The sequence below is a fragment of the Alligator mississippiensis genome, chromosome 3 (genome assembly GCF_030867095.1).
Source record: "Alligator mississippiensis isolate rAllMis1 chromosome 3, rAllMis1, whole genome shotgun sequence".
Taxonomy (NCBI): domain Eukaryota; kingdom Metazoa; phylum Chordata; order Crocodylia; family Alligatoridae; genus Alligator; species Alligator mississippiensis.
The window spans coordinates 258,163,992-258,188,242 of record NC_081826.1 but is presented as its reverse complement, the minus strand read 5'-3'; the positions used below and the strand labels follow the sequence as shown (position 1 = coordinate 258,188,242).

The 24,251-nt window shown below is 43.9% G+C and overlaps 1 protein-coding gene across 1 annotated transcript in view; it reads left to right on the top strand.

The window, feature by feature from the left end:
- Positions 1 to 3,068: 3,068 nt before the first annotated feature.
- The window catches only part of SERINC5 (serine incorporator 5), a 59,568-nt gene continuing 38,385 nt past the window's right edge, over positions 3,069 to 24,251 (top strand). Inside the window, exons 1-2 of the mRNA XM_014594846.3 lie at positions 3,069 to 3,205; positions 21,823 to 21,990. Coding sequence (XP_014450332.2) covers positions 3,179 to 3,205; positions 21,823 to 21,990 — 195 coding nt within the window. The 5' untranslated portion in view covers positions 3,069 to 3,178. The remainder of the gene's footprint in view (positions 3,206 to 21,822; positions 21,991 to 24,251) is intronic.

The following is a 24,251-nucleotide window of genomic DNA, read 5'->3' as shown; positions in this document are numbered from 1 at the left end:
ATCAGCTTGCTGAACATAATTATTGCTTGAAAGATAAAGCGAAGCTGGAGTGACCTCTCCAGGACACAAGCCTAGCAGTGTATATGGAGACACGAAGCTGCCCACACACCAGTATCCCCCTCTCAGCCTTGCTGGTTTAATCCAAAGGAAAGGCAGGTGCCAGTATGTTTGGAACTAGCTCAGCCACAGAAGCTGCCAGAGCAAAGGAGATCATCCATTTGTCCAGTCAATTGGGGCTCCACTCTTAGACTGGCCTCCAACCAGGGTTAAAGAGCTCACCCTATTGTGGAGTGGACTTCAGCTCCACAACCTTTTGGTGGCATTTCCTTTGGCAAGTGTAAAACTAGTACCCCACCTCTAAGGTGCTGTTCTGCACAAATGTCTCAGAAATAAGGACATCAGCAAAGATGTCCTTGCTTCTTCACAGTCAGGGTGTCCAGACCGTGGAATAAGCTCCCTCCAGAGGTGATACAATTGCCTACCCTGGAAATCTTCAAGAGGAGACTAGACAATCACCTTGCTGGGGTCACCTGACCCCCAGCTGTCTTTCCTGCTTGGTGCAGGGGGCTGGACCCAATGATCTTTCAAGGTCACTTCCGGCCTTACAATCTATGAATCCATGAAGGACACACACAGATAGTTAAATACATACCAAAGCCTCACTCTCGGGGAATTATGAACACTGTTCTGGTGCTAAAGCAGGTCAGGTCAGGTTCTCCTGCTACCGTAACTTACGGTAGAGGGAATGACCTGCAGCTGTTATTGCCAAGTGCTGGGTGGCATTTAAATAACCTGGTACAGCAACAAACACGATAGAAAATAAAGCCTGTCAACAATTAACCAGCTCATTTTAAAAACACAATAGTTAGGTGGGTCTTAGTTGTTTACCAGCCTTCTTAATAAAGACTCCTGTTGACATGATGAATTGAAGATATTAGATGTTCAAATAAAGCCAGCGGTGGTGAAAGTTCTGAGCCGGCCAGACACAGCTGGTAGCAGTAAAGATTTGTTTTATTTGCACCAGGGAGAAACTAGCTCCAGTGACTTTTAGGGAAGATTTGTTGCAAGGAAGAGGGAAAAAGAACCCCCTCAGGAGTTTACATAGCAGCAGCAGTCTCCCAATGCCTGAAGAAGGGTGTTGGTGCCTGAGAGCTTGCAAATAATTTATTTTCCAACTAGTTTAGTTGGTCTAATCAAAGATATCACTAGGGCTGTGCAAAACAGCAGCGTTCCACTTCCACCTCTGTTTTGACGTTTTGATGGAACAGTGTCTTGTTTCGTTTCAAAAGCACTGTTCTGTTCCCTTTCATCGAAACAGTTTCGCTATTTCAATGCTGTTTTGACGTTTCGCCCATAGGTTATAATGGGGAAGCACAAAACAGCTTATAACTTCATCATTTCTTGCCTGATTCCGATGAAACTTTTAGGGATGCTAGCCCCTGCTGAGGGCATGAAGCCTGCCAAGTTTCAAGGAGATAGGTGTAGTGGTTTCTAGGAAACTGCACCTCAAGCTGCTGACAAGCAGAAGCCGGGGAGCAGGAGCAGCATCCTGTGATCCAGCAGGCAGATCGGGGGCCCACACCCCTGGGAGGAGTCCCGTAGAGCCCCCGCAGCCCTCCCATCTGCCTGCCAGATGACAGGAGGCTGCTCCTGCCGCCTGGGACCCAGCGCTGGGAAACTCAGTCCTCCTGGGGGAAGCGGCTTCTGCCACCAGGCTCACCTCCCAGCGGCTTGCAGCCCTGTGGAACTCAGCCCGGTGGCGGGAGGTGGAGCACAGCCCCAGCTCTGCCTGCCTTCCACCACTGGACTGAGCTCCTTGGGGCTGGCAGAGCCGATCCGAGCGCAGCCTGGCAGCGGGAGGTGGGGAGAGCCAGGGCTGTGCCCCCCCGCCAGGCTGAGCCATGTGGGGCTCCGGAGCCACTCGCAGTGCAGCCCTGGCTCTCCCCTGCCTCCCACCACCTGGCTGGCTGGCTGGCTGCTTTAAAATTTGAAACATTTTGAAACTTTTGAAATGTTTCCACTGGCCTCGTTTTGTTTCGAGACTGTTTTGAAGGCCTTCATTTTGATTTTGCTGTTTCTAGCTCGAAATGAGTTGAAACAGCGGCAAAATAAAAGAGCTGGCGAAGCTTTGCACAGCCCTAGATATCACATCTACCCAAAAAAAACCTTCCTTCCCTTCCAGGATAAAACTTTATATGGTGGTGGCCATGTGTAGTGCAGGTCTCTGTTCTGCCTTGAGCCTAGCAAACCCATGTCCAAGGCTTTGGCTTATAAAAACAGGGTAAGGTAGGACACACTGCACTTCCTTTTCCTTAAACAGCCCTTCTTGTTATTACCAGAAGTAAGCACACTTTCGTGGCAGGTGGCTGGGCAGGAGCATGTATGGGTTCAGTACCACTTAAGCGACTTTCATTAGCATGTAGCAGTGGGAGGACGCGCGGTCTGTGGCTTACCCGCAGCACTACGCTAGTACCACGGCTGGCGTGGGGTGGCTGAGCCACTGCTCCCCACGGGACTAAAACCCAGAAGGTCCTGGCTGGTTTTGCACCTTTGCTCAGGGTCCACCTGCTTGGGGCACATTGGGGCTCAGGAAGGCAGCTTGCTCCAGGATCAGTGCCACGAACCGCGGGAGTTTGGCCCCTTCCTCCCATCTCAGGCGCATTTTAACCACCAAGACGCTGGCTGCCATCGTCCCCTGCTCCACCTGCGGCAGGCGAGGGGCTCCGCCTGGTTGCGCACAGCCGTGGCTGCGAGCTCAGCCGAGGAGTCTCGCGGGTGGGGGCCACGCTGCTCGGCCTGGCCTAGCGCTAGGTGCTGCCCCGGGCGCTTTGCAGCCCCGCTTCTCCGCGGCGGGAGCGCGGAAGGAGGCTGGCGGGCTGCCCCGTCGGCTCCTCTTGCTGCGGGCCCGCGAAAGCCCCGCAGCGCCCCGCCTCGTGCCTGTGCCACAGGCGGCGGGCGGGCGGGCAGGCCCGCCCCGGAAGCCCATTTCTCCCAGTGTAAACTGACGCCAGCGGAAGCGCGGAGCGGTGCTAGGAGGCCGGCCCAGCGCCCCCTTCTGCAGCCGCGGCCCCGCCCCGCCCCGCCCCGCCCGCATGGGGCTCCTGCAGCTGCGTCCGCCCGGCCCCGCGTGAGGCTGCCCCGGCCCCAGCCCCGGTCCCGGCCCTGCTTCTCCGCCGCGATGTCCGCGCCCTGCTGCGCAGGCCAGGTGAGCCGCCGCCGCCCGGGGCTCGGTGCAGCGCGCGTCGCGCCGCGAGCGGGGCTGTGCGCGCCGTGCCGTGCCGTGCCGTGCCGTGCCGTCGAGGGGGAGGCGGGCGTCTGCGGGGCGCTGCCCGAGCGGGCCGGGCCAGGCCGGGCCGGCTGCCAGAGCGCGGCGCTTCCAGAGGGCACCTGTTGCCCCCGGCCCGGCCCGAAGCGCCCGAGAGCCGCCGGCGAAGTTGTCTCGTCGCTGGGAGCCCGGGGGCGCTTGGCAGGGTGGTCGCGGCCGCCCGACCTCGGTGTGGGAGCCGGGAGCCCGGCTGCGCTTGGCGGAGTTGGGCGAGCTTCAGCACTGCACGCCTAGGGGCCGCCTCCGGCCGAGCCCTGCGCCTCCCCGGGCGCTAAGACCTGCGCCTCTTGGGTGCGGGAAGCGGGGCTGGGGGGGGGCTGCAGCTGGTGCCTGTACTTAGCGGCTGCACAGCTCCTCTAGGCTTCACTGGAGACCGTAGTCCTGCTGCTTCTCTGCCTTGGCAAGAAAGCTTTTATTTTAAAAGCCAATAGTTAGTGTGATTAGTGGTTTCTCTGGGTGTATCGGTAGGTACACCTGGACACCCCTTTTCACTGCAAGCTTTTATTCACTGGATGTAGGCTTTGCAAGCTTTTTCGCCCCACGTGCAGAGTCACTTCTGTACTCCGAGGAATGGGACAGATGAAGAAACTTTCCTCTCTGCTGAGGGCAGGAAGAGAAATCCCCATGAAAAGTAACATGCACTGCCACCCCCGAGGCAACGCATGCAGTGCTTTCTCTTTGAGCAATTCTGTAGTTCAGCTGTTCAAGCTACCTGTTATAAAACAGACCAAGTCGTTCTCAAAGGAGTCATTGGGATTAGTCTTGTGGCTTTTTGAACAACTTCTGAGTACCTCTTTTTGACCTCTGAGGGTAACGTAGAGAGCACAGTACAGTGGTAACAGCTTTTACATGAAACCTAAGAACAGCTAAACCTAAGCTCTTCTTTTCTTATAAGTGCAGTTGAAAATGTCATGGCAACAACTTAAACTATCAGTATGCTTTTCTAACATTTGTTTTGTGATGCTTCTGATCTTTATTATGTGTGTTTCCTGACAGCTTGTCAAAATGGGCATATCTTGCTCGTTTACACAACTTATTAGCACAGTATCACGCAGGACATAGATGTAATTTAATAGGGATGTCTCAGTTTGTACTGACAGTTGTCTAGGGTACTTTATGAATAGGGTTTTTAGTAATTTTAAAAATATATCCTTTCCCCCTTCCCTGTGATTAGCATCCTGGATAAATTTCCACTATATAATTATACCCTGCCTTCCAAAAATTCCAATGTGATTTTAGCAGAAATGATGGTGCCTATCTTTTGTCTGATGAGGGTAAAACCATATGTTGTACTGAAGGATTTTATTATGGGTTAGAATTTTAACATGAGGGAGGAGCTGTGACCAAAAATGAAGGGTGTAAATGCAGAAATAGAGAATTTGGAGCCTTTCTTCATATTCAACCCCTGATAGATTTGTAGCCTCAGGAGTACTTTCCCTGGGGAGGTAAAAGAAGTAGCATCGTTTGGCATAGTTAAAGAATGGACTGAGTAGTGAATGTGCAATGCCAAATGATGTGCTGGTTGGGGGAAGAGATGGCATGATGTAATTGGCCTTTTCAGACTTACAGCGTATGCAGCAGTGTGAGAGAGACATGCAGCGATTTTGAATCCAGGGTCTTTTTATCTGCTCTGGTGATTCAATAGTTTAAAGTCAATATTGTGTCGTTTGTGACTCAGCTCCCATTTGATGCTAGAGTAAGCAACACTGGCCTCTACTCTAGGGTTTTGAGCTAAGATACTGAAACCCATGCAAAAACCTCTACTATACAATGTGGCTTATGAGAACAGCAAAGATTTATTTTGGCTAGAAGTCAGGTGCACACCTAGAATTCTGAAGGTGCAGCTTCCATTAAAAAGTTAACATCTAACGTAGGCCAACCAGGTGTGTCCCTTGAATACCAAGTGGAAATAATTTAATTGCATCTAGGAATTCTTAGTGCCATGTTTTCCACTCATTTCCCTTACAACTTCCATCTTCAAAAGACACCAGTACATTATGTAACTGAAGGAAGATATCCCATTTCCCACAGGTCCCAGAGCAGGAGCAGGATTTAAAGCAAGGTAGCTGCTGTTTATTTTGAATAACATGCCAAGCCCCTAAGGAAGTCCCATGACTCCATCTCCCCCTTTAGCTCTGTGTAATCATTCTAACAAAAATGGATGCAGTATTGTAATGACCATATTTCTCAGTATGTATATCATACAACAAAGAATTATAAAGATTTTCAGAAATTCTGTTTTGAAGCTTGGAGGTGATTTAGGCACACCGCAGGTGAGCCCCAGAGACTGTCCTGATAGTAGGAGGTGGATGTGTACTTCAGACTTGCTCACACTACTGCAGCTCTACTGCGTGGAGGGTCTAATGAATTATAGGACAGATAAAGCCACATGCTAATATTTGTGGGCTAGATTTTGAAGGTGTTACTGTCTCTGTCAGTCCCTTGGGCTTGGCCTGCCTTCAAGCACCCTTAGCTGGCCTAGGTACACTGACAAACACCCTAGTGTTGATGCAGTTATACTTAGCAAAGGTCCTTTAGCCTGTACAGCTTATTCCCCTTTGTGCAGCTCATTTAAGGCAATGTCCATACTGAACCTTTGGCACTTCCAGGAAGGAGCACTCCCAAGCATGTATCAAACCTGGAAATGGAGTAGTGAAGCTAGTCTGCTACTGGCTTCCCCCTCCCCCAAGCTGCTGTGAGGTCTCCAAAGGTAGTAACCTACATAAATACTAGTGTTTTGTTGAAGGGAGAGGCCATTATCCTAGTGACGACTAATGGATCTCTTCACCCCAACCAAATCGCCCAGTCCTTCTTCCCTGTGTGCCTGGAGAGCATCTTTTTCGGAAATCTTGCTTCCTTGGATGTCTTTCTGAACTGGTTTGTCCTCTGTAAAACCAGCTGGAAATTTTGTTTGGAAAGGCTGCCTTCATTAATGTACCCCCTCCCCCACTTTTCCTTCATTCTTAAAAGTATAACCCTCCCTTCAGTGCAGTAAAAGCATGCTTGAAGAGTAGAATCAAGCACTGCAATGTGGCAATCCCTGACAAACCTTGCTAGTATTTCAACCCTTCTGTTTCAAACAGCACAAGCTAAAGACCTAGGGTATCAAGCCATGTGTCAGAAGTGCCTTTGCCTTGCATCTTACTGGGTTTTTTTCTTCTTGGTTTTGTTTCCTCTCCTATAGCTATTAGATATTGATACCTGCCCTCATGAATTGACAGGCTGTTCTTCTGATGCTACATGGTTAATACCAAATGCCTTGCATTCCTTGTGAAAAATGTTGTTGCCGGTGGGGAAATCTTCCCCCATTCCCTAGTACAACATTACTGTAAACTTCACTGCTGAAGAACAAGGAAGATTTCTACACCTTCCTGCCTGTCTGCCATCTGACACCACCAGGGAAGGAATCCTGCCTTATCTGCACATCAAAGAGCAGCTCACAAAGATACTCCCAGGGACCCAGAGGAAGAGACTTCCACCTTCAGCTTCCTCTGGGCAAAAATGGCAGACAAGATTATCTGAGTAGATGTGATATCTTTTATTAGACCAACTGAGTATGTAGTTGGAAAAAAGTTCTTAGCAAGCTTTCAGTTGCAGTCCCCCTTCTTCAGACACTGGACTCCAAGGAATGAGAGAAGTTAAAAGTGTGGCAGGATGTTGGTGAGAATGTAAGTAGGTAGAAATTAGAAAGACAAAAGGTAAAGCAGAGAGGGGAGGAGGAAGAGAGCAGGGGGAGGGGAGGAAAGGCTAAAGGGAGTCATTACAGTGATAGAATACAAGGTAGAAAAGAGGCTGTCAGTGAAAAAGAAAATAGTAGGAAAACAGGGATGAAAGAATCTCAAAGTGTGAGAGGATGTAGTGACAATATAGGTAGACACGAAAAACAAAAGGTAAAGCAGGGGGGGAAAGGCCAAAGGGAAACATCAGAGGTAATAATAATACAGGGTAAGAAAGAAGCTCTCCATGTCTCCCTGATGTCCTACTATTTCCTTCTTCAAAGTGCAGAGAAGTAGGGGAGGGGAGGAGAGGTGGGGGGAAAAGAAGAATGTAAGAGGTCAGGTCAAGCAGGTACCTGTTATATCAGATGTCAGGCAGGTTTTAATGTGTCATAAAACCAATGTCTATATAGAGTCCATGATTTTTGTATCCAGTAAATTGTATCCTCTGTGCACAAGTAAAGTTTAATGGGGACCTATGGGGACTTTTTACCATCTTTAATTTTCCCTGAACCTGAGGAAGGGCATGTGTGCCCAAAAGCTTGCAGAAAAAGATACTTTTTTTGCAATTTCTTAGTTAGTCAAATAAAAGGTATCATCTCTGAACCAAGCGTTCTAGAGTTTTGTATTTCTAGTACAGCATATGCATTAACACAACTGTACCAAACCAGCCCAAACATCCACTTGGTGATGCCTATCTAAATATTCAGATTTCTCAGAACAGAACAAATCTGTTGTTCAGGGATATGTTGGCATGTTGCCAAACTTTTAACAGTGCTTCAGTGGCTGCTGAAGTGCTCTACATATCTAACTAGCACACACAATTAGTAACAAGGAGACAGACATCTTTTTAATTAATTTCGCTGTATGACTTGTGTCCTTGCCAAGTGCATCCTGGGATTCTTCTTTCAAATTTTGTATCTGTTTACAAACTTAAACTCAGCAACTAGTCTATAACAGGCAATTTGCAAGCTTCCTTCAAAATGAGTTAGGTTTGCAATTTGTTTAGTCTTTATTGCTACAAGCTCAGTAAATGATTTTTTTCCCCCTCCCCGTTGTTGATCTTTTTTCTAAACTTTTCCTCTGAATATGATGGAGGATATGGTCTATACTAGGCCTCCACAATAGTGGTTTGCATTTGATTACATAAAAACATCTGCTTAAGTTGACAGGAAACAGGATTTTACATTTGGCTTTTTTTCTGTCGTTTGTCTCGAGACTAAAGTTGAGCTGATTTTGTTAAAGCAGCTGTTGTGGAAAATCTTAATTATAATGGATAGGTTTTATTTTTTTCCAGAACTAAATGAGTTGAACTCAAATATTTTAATGTATACTTTTTAGAGGACAATGTTATACTTAGGATATTTTGCATTTTAGAATCTATGTAACTATTGATGTTTAAAAGCCAATTTTCCATAATCTGACAGATATGTAAACTTTTTTGCTAAAGGCAGAACAGCATTAAGCATTATTTTGTGATAGCTGTCAACCCAAAGAGTTAAAGTGTCATGAACTGGAACCCCTCAAAGGCTTGTGGTTTTTAATTGCTTCTTGAATCTCTGCCTCCCTCCGTCCATTTCCAGTGTGTAACTGAAAAGCACAAGTTGAAAACTCTACCTTTTAAATGCATGCAGAATGTGTGCACAGAAAAGCAGCTCCCTGTGCCCTAACTCTCCCATTTCTCCCCATCACCAGGCTTTTGAGCTCCTCTGTGAACTCAAATGGCTTTCCATTTCCTCCAGCTGTCCTAAGGTTGGGGTCTTCCCTTGGTCTCCTGTCTCCATTAACTCTTGTCTGCTTTGTGACAGGGCAGGGAATGAGGCCACTGTAGTTAAGCGCGAGCAGGAGGTGACTCGGTTACAGTGATCCTACTCCAGGGCTAAGTACAGATAGTAAAAAAACCCCAAGGCTGAATCCATTCCATATTTGCAGGTTAGTCTAAGCTGCGTAGATTGAACCAATAAGCAAGTGAACAGACATTCCCTTTTAATACCAGAAATGCAGCTACATGCCTACAGTGGCTCAGGCCTGAAGCTGGGGGCCACTAGAGCATGCCTCTCTGCTCAGCTAGAGCAGATAGCCTGGGCCCAGGCTAGCCCACCTGCCTTGGGGAGTGGGGCGGGGTTGCAGGGGTACAAAGCATCCTAGGATGCTGGGCGACTGAGAGAGAACTTGAATCTGGGGTTGATCTGGGACAGAAGTTCAATAAACCAGTTTAACTTAAATCAGTTAAGTGTGATATTACATCCATCCAGGTTTATCTTAAACCAGTTTCAGCCATGTGTGCTGCACTTGTGTTATAGGTTTGAACCAGTTTCTGATCATTTATTCTGGTTTATGTGTAATGTCTGTCCCTAGCCTAGGGCTCTGTCAGTGTTCCGGGATGTACAGTCATTGCAGGCAGCTACTATGGCTGTCAGCCTCCCAAGTAGTCGAGTAACTTTTACCTGCTGGAGGGAAAAAATCCAATTAGAATTTGCAAGCTCTCTTGGCATTCTGTTGTGAGACCACATTCCACCCCTGCCTTAACCTGCCACTCTCACCTACCTCTGTGTGTTGGCAACTCTGGTTCCTAGAGAATTTTTCAAAAGATCTCTTGCCCTTCATAAGCTGTCTTCCTGTTTGAGAAACATAGCTGTACTGCACTTGGAGACCCTGCCAACCTGAACTAGGGGCAGAAAGGGGAATGGGACTTTAATTTTTGTGGCTTAATCCGTATCAGAGTTTGCCTTGCTATCACCACCTTTTATTTTTTCCTCTCCTGCTCTATTTGTTGGAAAGAGATGAATGTACTTAAGCCAGGCCCATGATAAAAGCCAGAAGAGGGCTTTTAAATGGTCAGAGAGTGAGAAGGACACATGTGACATGACATGTAGAGGCACATTGCATCATCTGAACTAATGTAAACCTGGAGAGGACATATAGCCTTACAGCAGACCAAGATATTTTGCTCTATGATATGATTTCCACTCATAGTGAGTAGTACTTATACAGTGTTTGGGTTGTGTGTCCACAGCACTATTCATTTGCATCCTAGAGTAGTTTGCTTAATGCAAGCAGCCTATCGTGGCTTCCCTGCCTAGTGGTGGGGCCTTTACTAGGACCTCCTTCCGCCAGCTACCTCAACAGGAGAACATCTGTTCCCTGGCTGCTTGCATCACCATTAACAAATCAAAGCAAATTATGCCAGTGATGTCTGCACCCAGAGTAAATGACATGAAAAAACAGTTTAGCAGGAAAAACTTTCATTTATGATTTATGTACTACTTGCAGCAGTAGTGGGTTTAAAAAACTCAGTGCTTATTTTAAAGTTAATGTATTTTCTTTCATACAGTGGTATATGAAATCATCCCTTTTTGAGATGCGTGTAGGTAAAAAAGTCCATCTTCCTTATCCCTGTAGATATCTAATGTCTCCTTACATTTCCTTACCTGCCCTGCCATAGCTACTCAGGCTGGCTGGTCCAGAATTGCATGCTAGCTATCTCTGCTTCAGAATAATTGAAGCACAGGAACAGATTATTGTTGAGGGGAAAGGGAGCCTTTCCTGAGAATGGAAACATATGAGAATTCTGTGTCTGGAGTTGCACCTTCTAGACTGACTAACCACGCGTGTCTGAATTAGTCTATAAGGTACAACTCTGCCTTGCCTTCTGTCTGACTTCAGACTAATATAGGTAACTACTGCAAGAGAGACTGCTGTCTTAATACAAGTCACAGTAATGGAGATGTTATGTTTGATCATTCCTAAAGAATGTGTTGGGGTAGAGTTTTAAGAATAAGTGGGGGAGGTGCTGTAGTAGTAGCTGATCATTTATATATGTCAGGTCTTTGAAACTGGTGTTTAAGATCATCTGAAGCACAGGTTCATTGAAGAATTGTTTTTAACCATTGTAATTGAAGACCATCCAATCCTTAAGTTATTTCAAGATTAATTTCTTATCTAAATTAAAGATACTTTAACTTGACACTTGGTTGTTTGGGATTCTGATACATTTTGATGATTTGATCAATGAATGAACTTTTATGCCAGAGGAGACCGGCAGGACCATTTAATCTAACTTTTTACATGATGCAGGGTATAGGACTTCTCTGTATTAACTTGTGGTTCCATTCTAATAGCTATGTTTTTGAAGTAGAACATATCTTTTTGGACAACATCCAATCTGAGTTCAGAAATTTCCAGAGCTAAAGAAATTTAATAAGTTCCAATTATTTTTTTTTTTAAATACACGCTTTTGTTTCTAGTCTGTCTAGCTTCAGCTTCTAGCCATTGTTTTTCATTATAACTTTATATCTTACACAAATTTGTGTTCTAGGTGTTAAGTACCTACTGACCAATCAAGTTACCCATGACTTTCTCTTTAATAACCTAAAAGGAACAAACTTCTTGAACCTTTCTGTGTTGGACATAATTTTCAGTAGCTCTTTAAGCTAATTTTTTTAATTACATCATATGTAACAATACTATCTCAGTGTGCCTCATACTTGTTTTAGAATATTGTACAAATACCAAATTCTGTACTCAGTAAATTGGTTTGCTTGGGGACTGTAATGCACATTTTATAGGTAAGGGAACATTCAAGTTAGGTCCCTTGGGTGTGTTCCTTAAGTTAGACTCCTAATATGGGCATAGGATTCAGGAGCAGGGCCTTGTGAACTTTTTTTTACACTTGCCAGTTGCCAATGCTACACAAAATATCAGCTTCAGAACTGAGATGAAAATTTTCACTAAAAATTCTCCTTGCATCTAGAAGGAAGATATTAGAATTTGGGCGTCTCATTTAGACATCCTTTGTTTTAAAATAAAGCCATTGAAGCACAGCCATCTTGATTTACTAAGCTGCTCTGTAGTTCCAGTAGAATTAAAGCCTTTTATTGTGCAAAATACTAGTAGGTGGATTCTGAAGGTTGTGCTTTCATTGTAGTATGAGACTATAATGGCAGCAGAATCAAAAGGATTATTTACTATAACATTTGTTTTGAAAAACGTTATTCCCATTCATTATTTTGGAGAGCATTCTAAGAACCTGTAGTCTCTGCAATAGCTTACATTTGCTATAACATCAATGGTAATTTTTAAAGCTTTCATGTACACAAGATAACACAAGAATTAGCAAAGTGATGCGTACAAATATGTTTAGATCAATGAGATGGTGCCACTGAATGAAAATGGCAACCAGGTAAATGTGGTTGACAAGTACAGCTAGTAAATATTCTTCACGCTTTAGAAATATTTAGCAAAAAAAGAGAAAAATGCATTGTGAAGAAGAAAGACTGACATTTGTTTTCCACAGTGTTATTAAAGTGTTTTAATAAATCATAGTAATTTCATTAAAAATATTTTTAAATCATCATTGAAAATTTATGATAAAAACACTTCAGTATTTAAAAAAAAAAAGCGAGAGAGAGCAGGTGTTGAGCTCCCTCCCCCCCCCCCCAAAAAAAAAAAAATTGCAGGTGGGTGTAGGTGTGTGTGAGAGAGATACGATTCAAAATGGAGAAATCACATTGATGCTTTCATGAAGCTTTTTTTGACCAGCTGTCTACTGAGGTCATCTAAATGGGAAGTCTTTTGTTGATGATTGGGCAATTATAGTGCCGTGGGCTGTTACAGTGCTATGGCACTTGAAATAGTATGTGCTGAGAAAGGAGTTAACCTGTCCTCTGCACTTCTGGTTTCCTGGCTTTTGTCAGTTTATACAAAAGCTCTAATGTGGTCCTTTTTTAAATAAAAACTTGTGACCTCAATACAAAAATGCCTTGTAAAGTCAAAGAGTCTTTATGGGAGCATGAAATACAGCCTTACTCAAAGCTATTCCAGTTATGTGATGTGCTCAGTATATTGAAAATGTATTTGTACTACTTCCTAGCTCTTACCTTTCATGTGCTGTGAGATTCTTCCTCTCCCTGCTCACATGTAATGAGGGATGATGATGATGATCTATTCTACTCTGCTTGTACACTGGAAAAGTTGGAGCATATTTATTCCCTGATAGTTTTGCACTCTAAGACTTGTCCTTACTTGTTGGCTGTCACCTTCGTGCTGCCTCTCGTGGCAACGGCAGCTCCCTTCCTGAGAACTCTTGAGAGGTGGCTGCAAGGAATAAATTGGACCCAGCAGCAGCTGAGAGAGCCAGCCAAAGGGTGGGAGGGATGAGGCTGCTGAGCTAATCACTCTAGAGGGATTCTGCATGGGTAAGTGTTAGACCTGATGTTAGGGAATGATTTTGTCAATAACCTGGAGGTAAATATATAGAATCACAAATCAGTTGTACAGATGACAGGACTATTAGAGTCATAGCAACTAGGAAAGACAACATAAAGGAGAACACAATTTGGATTGATTGATAGCCTGGGCCTAGTGAAACAATGCATTTGGCTGGATTGATTGATTTATATGTTCTACCCAAAAAAAAGTATCTACTTGCAAAGAAGGAACAAGGAGTGCAGGCCATGTATATAGAATGGTGATAAAGGGGGACTGTACCCTGGAGCATAAATTATCTAGGCCAAATCCAGCCCATGCCACTGTCATCCAGTCTTCTGGGCTCCTTATAGGTCTGGAAATTTGGCCAATGAGGAGGTGCCACCACTCCCCTGCTGCAAAATCACTGGACCCCTGAGGAGTTCCAGGCCCTGCATACTGGATCTGATGCCTGATTTCAGCCTGCAGGGCCAGGTAAGTGTGGCACTGGGCCCCAGCACCCAATCCTGTCACAAGGGGGAGGGCAGTGGTGCAGGCTCGCTAGTACCCACTCCTGGCATGCAGGCAGTGGGAGGGGGTGATGCCAGGGCCCAATCTAGTTTCCAGATGGGCCCTGCATCACTTACCTGGCCCATAAGGCCATAAGTTTGAGCAGCACTAATCTAGGACCTCAGAGTAGACAAAGCTGAACATGAGCATGAGGGTGGCCAAAATTTGGAATGGGCTTCCATCCAAGGGAGGTGGTGCTCTCCCATACCTTGGGGGTCTTTAAGAGAAGGCTGGATAGGCATCTGGCTGGGGTCATCTGACCCCCACACTCTTTTCTGCCTAGGCAGGGGGTCGGAGTCGATGATCCGTTGAGGTCCCTTCTGACACTACACCTATAAATCTATGAGCTCCCAGTATGATGCTGTGGCAAAGGGCTAGTGCATTTCTTGGTCGTGTGAATAAGAAAGTAGCAAGGTGATCGCTTCTGTTTATAGCAGGGGAAACCAACCGGCGGCTCCAGAGCTACATGCGGCTCTTCAGAAGTTAATATGCATCTCCTTGAATCTTTGCACAAGCACATAGTGACCAGCTTTCATAGCCATTACGTCATGTCACGTGATGTGACTACTTGCATATTACATATATACTGTGGCTCTTTGGCAATGTACATTGCTAAATTCTGGCTCCTTCTCAGGCTCAGGTTGGGCACCCCTGGTCTATAGCATTGGTGGAATGAAGCATTCTGAAGGATACTGAGGAGGTGCAGAAAAGATCCACAAAAATTATTTGACATCTAGAGAAAATGACTTCATCAAGAGATTTAAGGAGCTCAGTCTAGTTTTATTTGGTTAGCGTGTAAGTAGCTTCATAGGGAAAAAGTGTCAGATACTAACATGCTATTTTGATCCACCAAGAAAAGCTTTATCCAAATTCAGTGGCTGGAAACGGAAGACAGAAAAAATCAAATGAAGACTATAGGCACAACATTTTAAGTGCAAGGGTGAATGCCTGTAAATTGGGGGCAAGGGGCCCATAAAACGCTTATTAAAAGAAATTGTAATTTAACTTCATTTCACACCAGTTACAATAACTGGGCTTAAGCAGCTTGTTCAGTAATGAAAAGTTCAGGGAGAAATGCTAAAAACCTACAAAATACCAAGATGGGGAAATGAAACAAAATAAACTTTCAGCAAAACTTTGTTACTTCAAAGGCACAAGTTCCCATGAGAACAAGTTATTTTGTAAGATCTGTGTGATCCTGGAGAGAAACTGCTGAAAGCAAGTGGAGTTTCAATAACCAAGTGTGATTCTAACTCAGGGGCAGGCAATTATTTTGGGCAGAGGGCTGCTTACTGAGTTTTGGCAAGCCGTCGAGGGCCACATGATAGGCAGCCAGGGGCAGATAAATATTAATAGCTATTTTTGCATATCAGGTATGTGCTTAAATATAAGGAGCTAGTCTTGTTCTCCCTCTTGACTGACTTTACTGGATGGATTGTTACTGCTGGAGTGTTGTGGACATTTGCTGTGCACAGGTCACTGACCACATTCATTGCAAACCTTATGGTCTAGTAAGACTGAAATAATTAAACCTTGTTTAGAAAAAACTTAGCTGTCATAGGCCTTTGTGAAAAGAAGCTTCAGCAAGACATTCATTTGCTCTGTGGAAAAATGTCAAGCTCCCCATTTAATCTTCCTATTTGTAATCATATGTAAGCTGGAGAACAGAAAGTAAGCTATAATTAATTGTCTGCATTCCATGTGCAATAGGCATTTTGAGCGCAATCTTTTGCTATTGATGTTGGCTTTATCCAAACACACTTATGCCTAGAAAGGGTGTGTTTGTATTGTGACAAATTCCTATGGTTGATAAATAAAAAATATTGTTAGAACACTAGCTATTTTTGCATAATGGTATCCAGGTGTGTAACTATCAGTTTTGGTGCCCTGAGCAATACTTCTCAAAAAGAGAAAGAGGGTCTTACCTGCCCTGGATTCAAAGACCCCTGCTGTTCTTTCCATGTCATAACACCTGGCTCCTATAGCTGGGTGATACAGTGCTGCTCCTGATACATCCCTGGTTGCCCCCCACCCCATAGTGATGCCACTGCAGCTATCAAAACTTAGATGAAAGAAATATTTTTGTACTGTCTGAGACTTCTGTGTATTGCTAAAATCTGGTGTCCTGTAAAAAGTGCAGGAAGGAGGAACCCATTTTGTGATTTAATTCTGCAAATAATTACACCTGTGCTTTACTTTACTCTCTGCAGTAGTCAGTTGGTTTATCCAGTTGGGCCTAAACCTGTAGATTTAAATAAATGCTGAATGTTCATCAGATGCCTGCTGCCTTCCGTAGGACTATTTACCATGAGAATGTCCTGTGCTTGTTTGTCTTTGCAGGCTCAGGGCAAATCTGCTTTTGTTTGGCTTCATTTACCTGTTTAATCCCTGAGCAGCTTGGTTACTTACAATGAAGAAGGATGAAAGTTCACAAACTCTTAATAGTACCAAGAGTTGGAGTAGAAGCTGTTAGTTAACCTTGACGTATTTTTTCTTATGTGAATGTGTTGTGACTCTGTCTCAATAGGACAGGGTGTGGGGTATATCTAGGCTTGTCAATTGAGATAAGTTGCAGTGCAGTATGTCCCATGAAGATCAAGATGTGAATAAATCCAAGTTAGCCAATATGCTGACCTAGCCATTTCTTTAATGTAGACCAGTGATGCTCAACCTTTTGGCCTTGATGGCCAGATAAGTGGTGCAGAACTCAGCTGTGGGCCACATCTGGCCCTGGGGCCTGGCATCACCTCCTCCTGTCCTCTGCTTGGCAGGACTGCATCCTGGTAGCCTGGCACCATCCCCTCTCACCCCTTGTGCTGCAGGATTGGGTCCCAGTGACCTGGCCCCATGCTCTTCTGCCCCCTGCATGCCAGGATTGGGTCCCAGGTGACCAGTACTGCCCTCTCTTGTCCCTCTCACACAGGTATTAGTTCTGGGGGCCTGGCACCACCCCCTTCCAGCCCCTCACACTGATATTGAACCCTGGGACTTGACACCACCCTGGCCCAGCATGAGTTGGGATCAGGCACAGGATCTAGCCTGTAGGGCAGTGGGAGAGTAGTGCTACCACTCCCCTGTCACCAAATTTACAGACCTATGGGGAACCCCACAGATCAGATGCCATGGTGATACAGGCCAAATCTGGCCCATGAGTCGGGGGGGCTCAACCTCGGATGTAAGCAGTTTTGAGACTATGGGTTAAAACAGAATGTCCCTTTCCCATTAGATTTCATCCCTAGTTAAAACAGCATTAAGTAAAATGGATGCTGTTTCCTTCTCATGTTCTGCCAGATTTCATTTGTTTTAACTAAAAGCCATTATTTCTCAATACAATGGAATGAAAGAGGGAGTTTTGGTTTTAAATATTTGTAGAGAGCAAAGGCCCTCTTACCTAGTGTTTGTAATTACTGACAGATGTTTGTGATATTCCAGCCAATGCAGAGAGCTGATGCAAACTTACCATGTCAGCATAAAAGCTTAATACCTAACTCATGGGAAACTGAACTTCCTGGGAACTTCAGATAAGGCTGTTTTTTGTCAGAAAAAATGCATTTCATTGAAACCAAAAAGTTTTGTAAAAATAGATAACATGACAAATTTCCTTTGAAATACAAGGAAGTTTTCTGAAGCTTCTCTGGTAGGCTGCTGGTGACTCAGGATTTCAATCTGAAACTTCTGTGAACAACCTGTTAGTGCCAGTATTCATTCTTTTAGGACAATGAGGATTTGGATAGCACCTAGCCCATTGTGGGCCATTCTGGAATATTAGTGTTAAAACTTTAAACCCTGGCTAAGTAATACAACGGTGTCTCAGCAGATAGGGTCCTCAGTGAGTCTTCATTCTCTGCAAACCTTTGCCAATGGAAAATTTCTGAAACACTGAATGTTCTCATCTCCTGTTGTATATGCTTATGCCTTGTTGCTGTGGGTCTGCCTCACTTTCTTCTGCCTGCAACTCTCAAGGCCTGAACTTTCATTACCATATACACTTCTGCTGTTCTGGCTGTGTGCTGAAACCATCTCAGTCTGTTGTTGCTCAGCTTCTCCTCTCTTGATATCACCTTTGCCTTTTACCAAACCATTTTGTTTCTTACATGCTCTTTCTTGCAGACTAGAAATTGCTCTCAGCTTTTTCATGTCTGTCACTCATCATGGGCAACTAGTTTCTCCCTTGCCTGACTGATCTGTTGAGTAGTGGCTGCCTTGTAGCTGTAGTGCACATCTTTTTTTTTCCATTTGAGTGAATTGGCATTTTGTTATCGCAGACTACTCCACTTCCTTCCCTTTGTTATAGAACCAGAGGGTTTAAAGGGACTTCAGGGTTCATTTGCTTTAACCCTCTGCACAAGTACATGAATGCTGCTCCTAAGTCATCTCTGTCCAATGTTTATTAAACTTTGTCTTGAAAACCTCCAGTGCAAGAGATTCCACAACTTCCCTGGGCAGTCTGTTCTACTGCCTCTTTGCTCCAGCAGATTCACACAGATACAGTAAGAAAGCTTTTCCTGCTCCCTAATCTAAGCCTACTTTGCTGCAATTTGAAGCCATTGCTTTGTGCCCTGCCCCCCTGCAGCAAGGGAAAAAAGTGTTTTCCCTTTTCATACAAACCTTTTTTTTACTCCTAACTTAATTTTCTTCCACAGTAGCCTTCAGACGCTTCAATTTATGTAAAGATGCTGTGTGCTGGTTGTCTGATGGCACAAATGTGATTTTACTTTTGTATTAAAAAAGTACATAAAGTAGTGGGGTGTTCTTTCCCTCTGGTGTATAAACCACGCCTCTTGTGGATACCTCCATCTGTCCAAATCGCTCTCTACTTGTTCTTTGCTTCTTGCAGTAGAGGCCATGTCTCAGTGAACATCACGCACCGAAAGGCATCTGTACAAATGTCTTTAGCAAGTGTGTCCAGCCCCAGTATACACAAGAATGAATTTAAGACTGACCCTTGATGGTTCTCAACCTTGACTGGGAAATACTCTCATTTCTCTACGCGTGTTTCTGACTTGAACTGCTATTTAGCATGCATTACATGAGTGCATCTGAATATGAGACCTGTCCAAATATTTTCCTGAATATTGCAACTCTGTTGAAGGAAGAAAAAATAGCTTCCAGTAGCAAGTATGTGATTAAAATCTATATAAATAGTGTCTTCTTGCTTATTTATTTTCTAAATAGCTGTTCTTATGACTTAAGTGTTCTTTGTTTTAAATGTCTGCCCAAGAGGCTAGAATTGGAATAGCAGAGGTGTTGCTAGGCTTGAATTGAGCTTTACTGGCATAGCCATGCAGTCTCTGGGCTGATTCAGTGTGGTTCCCCTTTGGCTTTCATGAATGCTAACTTGGTTGTATGTTTCTTGTTCTTCAGTGTAGTTTTAATAATCCCTAGATAAGAATCTCCACTAGAAAGTCATAATGACCCAAAGTTTAAGATTTTTCCACCCAAATTTAACACTGTTGTATGTACATGCAGTTGTCATGGGTTCCCCAGAACCTTTCCTTGGGACCATGCCCCACCCCCTAGCCTTAGCATAGTCTCTTCGATTACCATCTGGAAGCCAGCCCAGGTAAATTGGTGAGCCCCTGGCTCCTTGGTCTCAGAGACCAGGCCTTCTGGTACCAGTAGTACATGGCTATCCATGGGCCTTCCAAAGAGGTTTTTAATGGTTCAGTTCCTGGAGAAGGATTGTATCTCTCTTTAAGGGGATGGGGTTTACCCAGAGTTGCATCCCTTCAGCCTGAAAACTTGCAAAGAAGATTTTTTTCCAACTATTTGAGTTGGCCTAATAAAAAATATCAGATTTACCCAAAGAACTTTGTCTACCTCTTGTACATAACAGCATTTATTAGTTGACTGCATTACAGCAGGCAGAGTTCTTGGATCACCAGTAAGATGCTCTATAATTGGATTTGGTCAAATCCTCAGCTTTCACCAAAGAACACTTTGAGCAGCTGAGGAAAGAGGGTACAAAGATGTCTTGGCATGGTCTATGCTAGGTCAGTCTGTAGGCACAAACTAAGAAAGCCTGCTTTAATTTGTGCTGCTGCAAATGGCCCCAGAAGGTTGTTATAATGAGATCCAGGGATTGTTGAAGTGCCAGATTGCAGTAGCATAGTCAGGGCAAAGGAATGTGCAGTAGGGAGAGAAATGGGTGCAGTAATGCTCTGTCTTCTGAAAATCCTCTTATGTTTTGGGAGATCCTCCCATGACTGAATCTACTAGCTCTAGGGTATGGAGCTGCCCAATGCAAGGGAAGATTTATCTCAGTGCATGCATTTCATCTATCATTCTACATACATCTTTCCAGAGATAGGAGGCAGGAGCAGCAGGTTTTAGGTGTCCAGGATGCCATTAACTGTAAAATGATGAGATTCTAACTCACAGTCCATTAAGGAAAATAAAGCATTTTAATTTGGACAGAAAAGCGCTATTTTCTGTTAGCCTTTCAGTTGTATTGCATGGGCTTTGATTAGTCATCTGACAAATGCCCATCAAGAAGCCCTTTGTCTGTGTACACTCAATAGACTATACAGTTTTCCCTTGGTTTTAGCTTTTAAATTGTGTGACTAGAGGTCTTGTTATATTAAGTTGTTACTTGTTTTACGCATTTGTGGCTGGATTCTCTACTCTTACATTTTGTGCACTTACCTGCATAGTGGACTTAAACTACTGCTGGATTGGCTTTCTCAATTCCCCTTTCTTAGGTGTAGCATAAGTTTCACTCCTCAAAACCCACTTCTGAGGCAACAATCCTTTTTTTTTATAAGGGATTTCAGGAAGAAAATGGAGTGTGGTGGCCTTGGATGCCCTTTCCATTACCACCCACTACAAAAGTGGGCTGCTTGAAAGAGCATGCTTCAGAGAAGCAGCACAAGGGGCTTGGACTGACCAAGACTTGCATAGGTTACCATGAGCAAAAGGAACCAAGGGCAAGGAGCCTGAGCTTAATCTGGGAGGCAGTGGTGAAGTAGTGCAACACACTGTCAGTTTGCAAAACGGGAAATGTCAAAGAAGAGGACTTCTGCAGTAGGGGAAAAGCAAATGATTTGGGGAATGGAGGGTGATGTCTTTGTTTAGGAAGTCTGTTTGGACCTTGTAAAAGGCATCTCTGCTCCAGCATTGTATGAGGGGTAGTCTTTTGGTTTGTTCTTTGCTATAGGAAAACTTTGGAGTCCTAGTGGTTTTTCTGTGTTAATAAGTAAAGACTTGGCCTGTAGAATGGAAAGAACAAAGAACATGCCCAGATATACAGCTTCATCCAATCAAGCATCTCATTAAGTGATGCCTTAAATGCAAAGAAAGTAAATGCCTGTCTATCACAAAGCATGACTTTCAAAGGCATTGAAGAATGTAGAGAATCTTTCCTTCAGTACTGTATTAAAAATTTGGCATATCTTTACAGAAAAAACTAAATCACAAAAATACCTTTTTTATTAAAGGTTCTCTTTCTTTAGAAAGTTTAGCTCCATAAAGACGATATCCTTTTGATGAAGGGATGAGAAATTCACCACATAAGAAATTCATCTTTTTAGTACTAATTTATCTACAACTCTGTGAGGTGAAATTAACTCAGTCTCCATTTGAAATCAGAAATTAAGCCATCTTGTCTGCTTTTGTTGCCAGCTGTTATTATATTTCAAGTTGCTGCCATGGATCTGCAGATCCTTTGACTTCTACTGGTGGTATATTTGGGGAAGTACAGTTTTGTCACTGGATTTCACTGGTATTTCTGGATCGAGTGGGAGATTGATGCCATAACCCTGATCTGCATAAGGATGCAAAAAAATAATAACTACGAGTTAGAACTACTTTTATCTCCCTCCCCCCCCCACCCCTCTCAGTGTTTGCATTATAAGGATCAGTTTGTGTGCTTCACTGGCAACTAAACAGACCATTTCTCCTGTCAAAGAATAATGCGTCTCTTCCTGATTACTATCTCTGGAGTGCTTTCATTAAGCCCAGCTGAGTTAGTCCAGTTAATGTGGCAGTGCTGATAGAATGAATAATGTTGTCCGTTTTCTTTTCTAGCTGGCCTGTTGCTGTGGTACTGCTGCTTGCTCCCTCTGCTGCAAATGTTGCCCCAAGATAAAGCAGTCTACAAGCACCCGTTTCATGTATGCACTTTACTTCATACTTGTAACTCTCATCTGTTGTATCATGATGTCAAGAACTGTAGCTACTCAAATGAAAGATCATGTAAGTAAGAGTGTATGATATGCTGTTACTTGTAAAGGGGACAAAGGCTCTTTGTATGTACCTTAATATAAATAATAATATAAACTTGCTGTGTTTCGTCACATAATACATACAACTTTTCCCCCAAAAACACTAAGTGCTGGAAATCAGTGTTCATATAATATGCAAGGAAATAAGCTAATGCTGTTTAGCTGCTAGCAGAGGGCAGTGAGTGGGACACTAGCTTTGGGTACCCCTTAGGGGGGCCCATGCTGCAGGGCTGCTATGGGAAGTCTGTCCCCAGCTGGAGTTACAGCCAGTCCACAGCAGTCTGTGCCAGAGAGCAAGGAGGCCTGGCAGAAGCAGGGAAGAATCTAACCCCACCCCTCTCTCTGCCCACTGCAGAGGTCACATATTTCCCCCTCCCTAAGACTTGAAAAGCATTTTTATGGGAGCATTTTTGGTAGTTTTGTTTAAAGTTCTTAGTACAGAACTAGGAACCAGGATTAGCAATTCTGGACTTATTTTAATTCAGGAATTTAAAACTTTTACACGTTTGATGTTAGTAGGAGGAAACTTTGGCCATTTAACATCTCTGCATCTCAAGTTTCTACCTATAAAATAGAGAAGAATGTTAGCTACCTAGCTAACCTGGGGTCCATGTTCGGAGTGGGCTTGGGGCTTGTACAGTATAACTTGTTCTTTGTAAGGTGTTGTGTATTCTGTAATTTGTTATATTCAGCCACTTAATGGTATTTTTAAGGGAAAATCACTTCTTCATTCTGCCTTCCCAAAACAAAGTGCATGTTTGTTTGGTTTTTTGGGGGAGGGGGTATTTGTCTGAGAAGAAATGCAGTACTGAACTAGAGAATAGGACTGGAGGAGCTTGGGCTCTCTTTCGGATGTTAGTCCACCATACAACGTAACACCGTGCACTGTCACTGTTCTAGTTTGAGAATGAACAAATAGTCCTTTAGCCTCTACAGAGACAAATGTCAATGTCCTGTCTCTGACCTTCAGTTGTTCATGGTTGCAATGTATTTTATAATGGGAAAGAATAAGAATGATGAATGGACTTCCTTTCTTTTGTTGTGTAGAAATCATTTCAATAAACAATCTTTTGCTTTTCTATAAAGTCAGCTTTATTTGCATCGTGTGATCTGATACAGCAACAAACTGCTCTAGTCATCTAGCACTTAGCAAATGTTCTGTTCTCAATGAGAAGGCTTGCTAGGAAAGATTGCCTCATTTTGGTTTTTAAATCAATGCTTTGCCCTTTTGCTGTTTTTTCAGACTGAAAATTAAAAAGATCCTTTAAGAGCAAACAAAGTGGACTCTGATCTTAGATGAGAAGTTCTCTCTGTCCCCTCAAACATTCTTTTTATAGGTTACTTGTAGGTTTTGTGTGAAGATGCATTATACTGTTATGATTGGTTTAATAGTAAGGAAAAGGGAAAGTTGATTCTTTGAAGGCACACAACTTAACAGTTTTATCAAACTACAGTCTAATCAGCATGGTTTTATACCCTCTCCCGATAGGGTACTAAAATGCAAAATGATGCGATTCCTTTGATAAGAAGGCATTCCTAGTCAAGTGTGTGAATCATGATGTTCCCATGGCTGCTAACCACAGTAGACATCGTTAAGATCAAACTACCTTTAATTAAAGCCTCAAGAGCAAGGAGACTCTGGTTTAAAATAGTTCTGCAAGCTGCTGTCACAGCTCTGGTAAACCCCTGCTTGGAAATTCACCACGCTGATGTGTTGGGCTTGTACAATCAACCCATGTAGTTTTATAAACTTTGCACTGCTTTTGATTTTGGGTCTCTTAAGTGGTGACTGTATGCTAATCCTCTGTCCTCACCACCTTCTGAGAGCTGACATCCTGCTGGCTCCCTCTAAACTCTTCTGTAGCTCTTGTGTATCCTTTGCAAGAGCTCCAACCTCACTGGCATTCTTTTATGCCACCCTTCTGGAAAAAGAGCTTACAATAAAGGATAAAATAACTTTATAGGGATGGAATCAAATATAAGAAAATATAACAAAGCATCCCCCACCCAGCACCCCCAAATTCAAAAGCAATCTATTCCACCCACTTCCGATCCAATGCCTCTTCCTAGGAGAGTGTCCCCTCCTTCCCTCGCCCCCTTGCCCACCCCAGCCTTGTTTCCCAACTCCTTTGTATTACCCTCCATAAAAGAAAACAAAAACATAGCTTCACCCACACCTTCCCGTACTTTCCCATGCCTCCTCCCATGAATCACAACCAGGGGAGTCTCCAT